Here is a 10,941-nt window from a genome sequence, read left to right as displayed (position 1 = left end):
GAAAACAATCTCATCACTCGCACTTATGTAAATGTGTTAATATTTGGAACATTTTAAACATTGTGCCCTGTGAGCGTTATTGCTGCGTTCTGTGTTCTGTGAAACACTCATAACAGGCGCACAGTCGGATTTGCCGGCATATGCGCTAACCTTACCCAAACCCCCATTAAAACACAGACACAGGTTATACGGTTGGAAATAATTAGTCCACAGCTTTATTAAATTATTAATAAAATAAGGAATAACAAATGGGGTCATTGCCAACAAATCTTACTAAAGTTAACATCCCCCCATATACATAACATACCCCTAGCAATGACCCCACAATAATAACAATAGATAACAATCTAAATAACATGTTAACACAGAAACTGGCCGCCCAATATGACCACATTTCCACCAGGTTAAATTGTAGGGGTGTACCGAGACACCGCTACCCACCATATCGATTGTAGGGGTGTACCAAGACACCGCTACCCACCATATCCATTGTAGGGGTGTACCAAGACACCGCTACCCACCAGTTCCAGTGTAGGGTGTACCAAGACACCACCACACCCCCAGGTTCGGAGCCACCGACGGGCTCGAACCTACCAACCACGTGCAACACTGCCCAATCCACACTAAACCTCAGGATGCCCACTTTCTCCTCCATCTACCCTCCGATTTAACCAGGCCATTCCCCGCTGCTGTGAAAAAACGGGAAATCAACTAACCTAACCAAATACAGGGAGGGTGGGAGGGACAACTGACAGGTAAGCTTAGGTTCAGTTAATATGGCCACTTCATATAACGGCCGGTATAAATACTCCCCTTATGGCTCCGCCCTACCCAGCATGCTAGCTGTCACTAACTTCCTGTGGCTATGCCTACCTCCTGGCTTTGTCAAGGCCTATTCCTCTTAGATGCGTTGATCCATGGGCTACATGCATACTGCACATTACTGTGAGTTTCATTACTGTGCAGCTCTGTGATACCATCATACACACTGCACAATACTATGAGTTTTATTGCTGTGAAGTTTTTTGATACACTCATAGACTCTACACATTTGTGTGATTTTTATTGCTGTGGAACTTTGCGATACATGCATACACACAGTACACAACTGCGAGATTTACAGGTTGTGTGAGATCAGCACTTGCAGCAAGCACTAAGAGGGGAGAAAATTGTCAGCAGTTTTGAACAGGCAATCTGAGAATAGAGAGAGAGAACACTATATATACATACCACTAAGGGCTATTATCCTATAGAGTGTAATATGCCCTATCAGGTACTATGGGAAAAGTCCTCTCACTCAATGTGCATTAAAACCTGAAATAAAAGGGTTTGACTTACCTTGAATCCAGCGCCTTGCTGACATCACTGGGGCTGTGCATAGTCCAATCACAGGCATTCAATTGCTTTCTCAGAGCATGTTCTATAGGCTGACAAGGGGAGTGAAGTGGAGGGACAGTGTGGGAAGGAGGGAGAGACAACAGATGGAATTATGCACAGATTTGATGTTAGACAGCCAGGAGTTCTGGGCTGCCTAGTTCATGTGTGTAAATAAAGAATGTAAAAACAAGAAGAAACAGATAAAAACAATATAAACAAATATTAAAAAAATTGGAAAGTTGAAAAAATAAAGTCATAACTGTCAGGGTACCTGTGGTCTCTACCTCCGAAAGAGGTAGAGACTTAGCTGTTCCTCCATGCAGACGGTCTGATGGCTCCCTTCCCCGCGGTCTATCCGGTCATGCTAGGCCGGCCGCGAGGGAGTGACTGCCTTTTACAGCATCTAGGCAGGAAGTAGTCATCAGGACACTCCCCCGGAACGACCTGTCAGTCAATTGCTGCAGGACCAATCAGGACGCCTCGGAGGCGTGGTTACTGCTCTGAACAGGGTATTTAACAGAGCTTCTTTCATTAGCTCATTGCCCTGTCGTGGTTCTAGCTTGTTCTAGTCACTCAGTGCTTGTGTATTCTATTATCCCTTTTGGTTTTGACCCGGCTTGTTTACCTTACTCTGCTTATCTCTGTTACCCTTGATTCGGCTTGTCTCTCGCTTACCTGTCTTCTGTTACCCTCGACCTCGGCTTGTCTTTGACCATTCTATACTGTACTACTTACGTTAGTCCGGCCATTCTAAGGTCCGGTATACGTATCTGGCTACTGTTTGTACTCTGCGTGTTGGATCCCTGTCCCGATCCTGACATTACGACAGGGCCAATGGATCCTGCAAGTACAAACAGTCAGCTGGCTGCTCCTGATCCTAGGTTTGAAGCCATGGATCACAGAATGGATCAGATGGCGCTTGCGCTACAGGCTCTATTAGCTGGTGCCAATAACCCACCAGAGGAGATACGTAATACCCCTGTTTCTCCTGTCGGTTCAGGTCTAGAGGTAGCCACAGTGGGTGCTTCTTCTCACATTACCCCCCCAGTACGCTATGGTGGGGCTCCTGAGAAGTGTCGTGGTTTTTTAAACCAAATTAGTATCCACTTTGAATTGCAACCTCGCTCTTATCCTACAGATAGGGCAAAAGTAGGATTTATTATCACCCTACTCATTGAGAAAGCTCTGAGATGGGCCAACCCACTATGGGAGAACGATAATCCATTAGTTTATAACTATAACGCATTTGTAGCTGCTTTTAGAAGAACATTTGACCCTCCAGGTAGAAAGGTTAATGCAGCCAGATTACTGTTGCGCCTGAGACAGGAGAACCAAACACTGGTGGATTATGCACTAGAGTTCAGGTCTCTGGCGGCAGAAATCAAGTGGAATGAGCAGGCGTATATGGATGTATTTTTGAATGGCCTATCTGATGTAATCCTTGATGAGGTTGCTACCAGAGAACTCCCTGAGAATTTAGAGGATTTCATTTCGTTCATCTCTCGTATAGATGAACGTCTAAGAGAGAGACAGAACACTCGAGAGAGGAACCAGAGACCTTCTTTTAGGTTAGCTCCCGCTGTTCCAAGTCCTGACTCCACGATATCTTTGCTTACTGAACCTATGCAGATAGGGTATACCCGCCTCTCTGAGGAGGAAAGACAGCACAGGAGAAGAGAGGGTTTGTGTATGTATTGTGGAGCCAAGGGTCATTTACTCTCGAACTGTTCTAACCGCCCGGGAAACGCTCGCACCTAAGTCTCTCTAGAGGACAGGCCTTGGGTGTTTCTATTTTGTCCTCTACTCCTGATTATAAAGATCACAGGCTTCTGCTACCAGTTTCCTTAACTTGGGGGAAGGAAGTAGTAAGGGCTATGGCATTGATAGATTCCGGTGCTGCTGAGAATTTTATCGACCAAGCCTTTGCTAGTAAGAACAATTTCCCATCCCAGCTAAGGGAGACACCTTTGGCCGTTGAGGCCATAGATGGTAGACCACTACTAGACCCTGTTATCTTTCGTGAGACCATACCCATTAATTTAAATGTTGGTATCCTACACGTGGAGAATTTATCTCTTCTGCTCATTTCGTCTCCTTCCGTTCCCATAGTTCTGGGGTACCCATGGTTGAAAAAACATAACCCTATTATCGATTGGGAGTTAGGAGAGATACTCTCGTGGGGCCAGGGCTGCCAGGATCGGTGTTTGTGCAAGGTTTCTCCATTAGCTAATATTAACATACCGGAGAATCCTACTCAGTCCACAGAAAGACAAATACCAGACCTTTACCTAGACTTAAGGGCAGTGTTTGACAAGAAGAATGCCGATTCTTTGCCTCCACACAGGTCATTTGACTGTAAGATTAAGCTTCTACCCGGCACTATGCCTCCGAGGGGCCATGTATATCCTTTGTCTGTTCAGGAAAACTCGGTTCTAGAGGAGTATATTTGGGAGAATTTAGAAAAGGGATTCATCAGGAGGTCTTCTTCTCCGGCCGGGGCTGGGTTCTTTTTCATTAAGAAGAAGGATGGCACGCTGAGACCTTGTATCGATTACCGAGGCTTGAATAAAATAACTGTCAGAAATGCCTATCCTATCCCACTGATTACCGAGTTATTTGATCGTCTTAAGGGCTCCAAAATCTTCACCAAGTTAGATCTCAGAGGGGCTTACAATTTGGTGAGAATCCAGCAAGGTCACGAGTGGATGACGGCATTCAATACCCGGTATGGCCATTACGAATACACTGTGATGCCATTTGGACTATGCAATGCTCCTGCAGTATTTCAAGATTTGATTAATGAGGTACTTAGGGAGTTTCAGCATGATTGTGTTATCGTTTACCTGGACGACATACTAATACACTCTAAGGAGATTGAGACTCACCATAGACAGGTCAGAAAGGTATTACACAAGCTGCTGCAACATGGTCTATATTGCAAATTGGAGAAGTGCAGTTTTGATCAGTCTCAGGTAGACTTTCTTGGATACGTGATTTCTGGGGAAGGTTTTAAAATGGATCCTGTAAAACTTCAATCTATTTTAGACTGGCCCTTGCCCAAAGGACTCAAGGCTATCCAAAGGTTTATTGGTTTTTCCAACTACTATAGGCGCTTCATTAAAGGATACTCCTCTATCATTGCGCCTATTACCAATATGACCAAACAAGGGGCTGATACTAAGTTCTGGTCTAAGGAGGCTCTGGGTGCTTTCAAGACTCTCAAGGAACTTTTTGCCTCGGCTCCCATTCTAGTCCATCCTGATACGACTCTGCCTTTCTTGCTCGAGGTCGATGCCTCTGAGACAGCAGTTGGGGCTGTTCTGTCTCAAAGGTTAGGGGTGGATAAACCGTTACACCCTTGTGGTTTCTTCTCTAAGAAATTTTCTGGGCCTGAGAGCAGATATGACATCGGGGAAAGGGAACTGTTAGCAGTCATTAAAGCCTTAAAGGAGTGGAGACATTTGTTGGAGGGGACCCTACACCCTATTACGATTTTGACGGACCACAAAAACTTGTCCTATATTGGGGAGGCTAAGCGCTTATCCTCTAGACAAGCTCGTTGGTCCTTATTCCTGACTCACTTCAATTATGTACTGACTTACAGACCTGGTTCTAAAAACTCTAAAGCCGATGCATTATCTCGCCAATATGAACCTTCTACTGTACCTGAACCAGTTCTTTCTTCTATAGTTCCGAAATGCAATATCATTGCTAATACGAATCTCAGGATTCATTCTCCATTATTGGCCGAGATCATTAAGTTGCAACATCTAGCACCTAAACAGACTCCTGCGGGCCGTCATTTCGTTCCTCCTGCTCTTCAACTGGAACTTTTACAGTGTTTACATAATAGCAAGATGGCGGGACATCCTGGTATTCGCAAGACTTACGCGTTGATCTCTAAGGACTTCTGGTGGCCTGCTTTACGGAGGGATATTGAGGAGTTCATCGCTGCATGTGAAGTTTGTACTAAAACCAAACAACCCCATACGCTTCCATGTGGATTCCTGCAACCCTTGGAGGTTCCAGAAAGACCATGGTCCTGTTTGGCCATGGACTTTATTGTCGATCTACCTATCTCTAAAAGACAGACTGTTATCCTCACCGTGGTTGACAGGTTTACTAAGATGGCACACTTCATTCCCCTGCCTAAACTCCCGTCTTCTCCCGAATTGGCAGAGATATTCGCTAAGGAGATTTTTCGCCTACATGGGATACCCTCTCAAATTGTATCGGACAGAGGCTCCCAATTTGTTTCCCGCTTTTGGAGGTCCTTCTGCTCTCAACTTGGTATTAAATTAAACTTTTCTTCTGCCTATCATCCTCAGTCTAACGGAGCTGCTGAACGTACCAACCAGAAAATTGAACAATATTTACGATGCTTTGTTTCTGAACACCAGGATGATTGGGTCGGTTTGATTCCTTGGGCGGAGTTTGCACACAACAATCTCGTTTGCGATTCTACTCATTCAAGCCCCTTCATGAATTATGGTTTTCATCCGTCTATTCTTCCTTCGGATTCTCCTTCCCAGGGGGTACCGTCGGTTGATGTTCATGTTGCCAATTTGAGGAAGTTGTGGGATCAAACTCGACAAATCCTTGTGCACAACTCTATGTTGGTCAAGAAACACGCTGATAAACGTAGAAGGGCGGCTCCGGTCTTTGTTCCTGGTGATAGGGTATGGCTGAGCACGAGGAACATCCGTTTAAAAGTGCCCTCCATGAAGTTCGCTCCTCGTTATATTGGACCCTACAGGGTGCTGACCTGTATCAATCCAGTTGCGTATCGTTTAGCTCTTCCTAATACCTTACGCATCCCGAACTCGTTTCACGTTTCATTGCTGAAACCACTCATATGTAACAGATTTTCCTCCACAATAGCCCCTCCTCGCTCCGTTCAGGTGGAGGGTCAGGAGGAGTATGAGGTTAACTCTATTATTGATTCTCGAATCTCCCGGGGGAGAGTACAATATCTGGTTGATTGGAAGGGATATGGTCCTGAGGAGAGGAGTTGGGTACCTCAGGAGGATGTTCATGCTCCCCGTCTCCGCAGGGCGTATCACTCTCGCTTCCCATCTCGTCCCGGTTCATTCCGCCCGGTGGGCGTATCTGAGAGGGGGGGTACTGTCAGGGTACCTGTGGTCTCTACCTCCGAAAGAGGTAGAGACTTAGCTGTTCCTCCATGCAGACGGTCTGATGGCTCCCTTCCCCGCGGTCTATCCGGTCATGCTAGGCCGGCCGCGAGGGAGTGACTGCCTTTTACAGCATCTAGGCAGGAAGTAGTCATCAGGACACTCCCCCGGAACGACCTGTCAGTCAATTGCTGCAGGACCAATCAGGACGCCTCGGAGGCGTGGTTACTGCTCTGAACAGGGTATTTAACAGAGCTTCTTTCATTAGCTCATTGCCCTGTCGTGGTTCTAGCTTGTTCTAGTCACTCAGTGCTTGTGTATTCTATTATCCCTTTTGGTTTTGACCCGGCTTGTTTACCTTACTCTGCTTATCTCTGTTACCCTTGATTCGGCTTGTCTCTCGCTTACCTGTCTTCTGTTACCCTCGACCTCGGCTTGTCTTTGACCATTCTATACTGTACTACTTACGTTAGTCCGGCCATTCTAAGGTCCGGTATACGTATCTGGCTACTGTTTGTACTCTGCGTGTTGGATCCCTGTCCCGATCCTGACAATAACGAAGATAAAAATAGAAAAAGAGTGATGAAAGAGGGAAATAAGCAAATAGTATATATATAAACACTAGAAATAGCTGATAAAGTGCCACATTTTGCAATTAATGCAATAGAATTAGTCCAACGAACCAAGTCCTAAGGTGTTATGGCAAGTGGATCCACTAAACAGAACCAGATAGAGTTAACCTTAAATCAAGCCACTTGCTATAATTGTGCAGTACTTCATTTAAGTAAGTACAGTTAAAGGGACACCAGGCACCCAGACCACTTCAGCTCATCGAAGTGGTCTGGGTGCCAACTCCCATCACCCTTAACCCTAGTGTGGTAATTATTGCAGTTTTAAACTGCAATAATTAACTTTGAGGGCTAACTCCACCTCTAGTGTCTACCAGATCTCCGGCTTCTTAGACAACATTTGGTCGTCTAAACGACGGTGGACGTCCGCACGCTCTGCATCGCCGGTATCCCCATAGGAGAGCATTGAATAATGCTTTCCTATGGGGAGAGCCTAATGCGAGCATGGCCATTGCATGCGCATTATACCTCCCCTGCTGGCGGACGTTGACGGGGGAGGAGCGCTGGACGCAGGTAAGTGACTGAAGGGGTTATTTACCCCTTCAGTGCCGTGGGAGAGGGCCTTGACAAAGGGGAAACCTAGAGTTTGTTTTCCTGGCACTATAGTTTCCCTTTACCTGTAATTCAGTTAAATTTAGGAAGATTTGACTGCATGTACTACCACAAAATCCCACTTGGTGGCTCAGAATACCTGAAATTAAGTAGAATAGTTCCTAGTACTCACTGAAGGAAACATTTGTATTAAATTCAAAGATTAAAAACACTCACATTTCTCAAATTAAAAAGCAGGCCCAACAGGGGATCAGTACCCCACATGTAGGTAAAACTAGTGACCTGAGACTGGATGGAGATATTGGGAGCTCCTTCATTGATATAGGGGCAATAAGGAATCATATATATACACTAATGTCATTTGATGTTTGTATAGATAAATATATTTATCAATTATTCATAAAGGTTAGATTGATAAATGATATATACATTCTTTATAATGATATATATAACCAACCTTACTTGGTTAATGAATATATGTAACCAAAAATGGATATTTAAAGTAATATTACCTGACACCAGTGTAGATAAATTAAACATAAATTAATTTATTCAACCAGGTAATCAATTATATAATTAAGGTCTTCATACCTAGGGAAATAGTGCCATCTACTGGTCAGAGTACCCGGGGGCAAATTAATTATTACATATTAAGATACGCCCATAACCAATCAAAAGCCAGATTTTAATCCCAGGACACTCATCTTTGTGTCATTGTCTATTCATATATGTGGCCTCTGAAATTGTATTTATTGGCTCAGCTAGTCAAACGTTTCTCAAAGTCCATTAATGAGAGGACATGCAGGATATAAAGATTATTTCTCTCTGTAGCTCTGAAGATGGAAGGATGGTAGACATTGTGTGTCAATTGGATGGGGAAAGGAGGACACGACCCTCTCTCAATGGAATTCTTCTGTTGGTGAACATATCAGCAGCTCTGCCAACACTTCTATAGATTTCATTGTTTGAACTGAGCTAATTATTTGTTATGCGTATGGGAAAATCTACATTATTTAGATTGTTTCATTAAATCCTGTATGACATTTAATTGACAATTTATAACTGTATTATAATAATATTTCAGTGCCATCGATAATTACATAATATTATATATCATGCTTAGTAATAGACTGAACATGCCTCAACTTATAAATAATATCATAATGCAAGTAACTGAGGTATTTTTTTATTTAAATATTTCAAGTTATAAGTCACTAAAGTAAGCATATGATATAGAAATAAGAAATTACATAAATCGTACTTGAATTATTTTTTATTGACTTTTAGGATTTTTTGCAGAGTTCTTCTTAAGGCTTCCTTCAGATCTTTGTTCCTCAAACTGTAGATTAGAGGATTTAATAATGGGGTCAGAACTGTATAAACGATGGACACTAGGCGGTCATCAGAAGCAGAAGAACTTGGGGTGGGACGGAGGTAAGTAAAAATAAGGGTTCCATAAAAAATAAAAACCACCATAAGATGCGATGTACAGGTGGAAAAGGTTTTCAGTTTCCCTTTCCTGGTCTGAATTCCCATAACGGTACGGAATATGTGGATATATGGGACAAATGTTATACCCAGAGCCCCCGACCCCATGAATGTTCCAACAACAAACATTACCAGGACATTAATAAACGTATTGGTGCAAGAAAGCAAGAACAACTGGGGTAAGTCACAGAAGAAGCCATAAATGGTGTTGGGCCCACAAAAGGCCAATCTTTTTGTACAAATGGTATGAATCATGGAGGTGAGGAAGCCAATGGTCCAGGCTGCAGACACCATTTTGGCACAGAATTTGGGGTGCATTATTTGAATGTAGTGCAATGGCTGGCAGATAGCGATATACCTGTCGTAGGACATTGCCGCCAGCAGGTAAAGCTCAATGCAGATGAAGGAGAAGAAAAAGAAGAATTGGGTGATACAGTTGGAGAGGCTGATGGTCTTGTTACTAGAGAAGAAATCATAGAGCATCCGAGGCGAGGTCACTGAGGAGTAAAAAACATCAACGCAAGCAAGATTACTGAGGAAGAAGTACATAGGCGTGTGGAGGTGGGAATCGGTACAGATCAGGAGAAGAATGAGGAGGTTGCCAATCAGAGTTAAGGTGTATATCAGGAGGAAGATCATGAAGAGTGGAAGCTGAGCATTTGGGATTTCAGACAATCCAAGAAACAGAAATTCAAACTCGCTGGTTTTATTTATTAGCCACATGGTGTCTCATACAGCAACTGCAAAAAAAAAAAAAATTAATAAAGACATTATATATACATAACAATTGAATGCAGTGTTTATAGAGAGCAATTGCTGAATCTGTGTTCAATGATGGCACATTTTATTTTATATATTTTTTATGTTGCTGTAGGTTTTGAATTACATAGAAACATAGAAACATAGAATGTGACGGCAGATAAGAACCATTCGGCCCATCTAGTCTGCCCAAATTTTTTAAATACTTTTATTAGTCCCTGGCCTTATCTTATAGTTAGGATAGCCATAAGCATATCCCACGCATGCTTAAACTCCCTCACTGTGTTAACCTCTACCATTAACCTTAATTAAAAGTCGCTTTTAATTAAAATGTATTTGGAGATCAAAGACCTCTTAATGAACAAAGGGGCTGTTGGTTTTGACCTGAATCAGACTAAACATGGAATGAATAATGTAGTGCAGTAAAGGTTTGAAGGATAAATGTGTAGTAATAAACTGTGAGGAGGCCATGTAATTCTGTAATTATTTGTTCTGTGTGTCTAGAAAACTGAACACGAGCCTCTCGAACCTTCAAGAAAGAAGAGTCAAAAGGGAGCACGTCACTAATTTATATAATGAGGCGGATGTTATAAATAAGAGAGTTTCATAGTGAAACAGAGAGAAACCATCTAGTAGTTCTACAGAATTTACTTAATATGTGTAAACTGTCTTGGAAAATATGTGATGGGCTCAGGTCGAGAAGAACACGACGTGTAGGCACAAGGTTAATTTATAAAGTATTATTACATGTGTTCATATTAAACAGGGCTCTTTAAAGTTCTTGAAACATGGAGCAATAATGCATGGACTATCCAAAACTTTCCATCTGTACCTGCAATATACAGAACTGCCTGGAACATCTATGTAGAACTAGATACGATTTGAAATGATGATTGTCTTACGTTTTATACAAACTACACTTATTACAAAGCAATTCGACATACTATTGTTATGTCTTTGCAGCTTCAATCTGAATTCATTTTGCATTAAAACGTAGATCATAA

At 42.8% G+C, this 10,941-nt stretch overlaps 1 protein-coding gene across 1 annotated transcript; it reads right to left on the bottom strand.

Moving 5' to 3' along the window:
- Nucleotides 1-8,956: 8,956 nt before the first annotated feature.
- Nucleotides 8,957-9,901, bottom strand: LOC134571394 (olfactory receptor 5AR1-like). The gene has a single exon (XM_063429598.1). The coding sequence runs from the start codon at nt 9,899-9,901 to the stop codon at nt 8,957-8,959; it is 945 nt and encodes a 314-aa protein (XP_063285668.1).
- Between the last annotated feature and the right edge of the window lie 1,040 nt (nt 9,902-10,941).

This window comes from Pelobates fuscus, chromosome 8 (genome assembly GCF_036172605.1).
Source record: "Pelobates fuscus isolate aPelFus1 chromosome 8, aPelFus1.pri, whole genome shotgun sequence".
Lineage (NCBI taxonomy): Eukaryota > Metazoa > Chordata > Amphibia > Anura > Pelobatidae > Pelobates > Pelobates fuscus.
The sequence above is the reverse complement of the archived record's forward strand: the minus strand, read 5'-3'. Positions and strand labels throughout refer to the sequence as shown.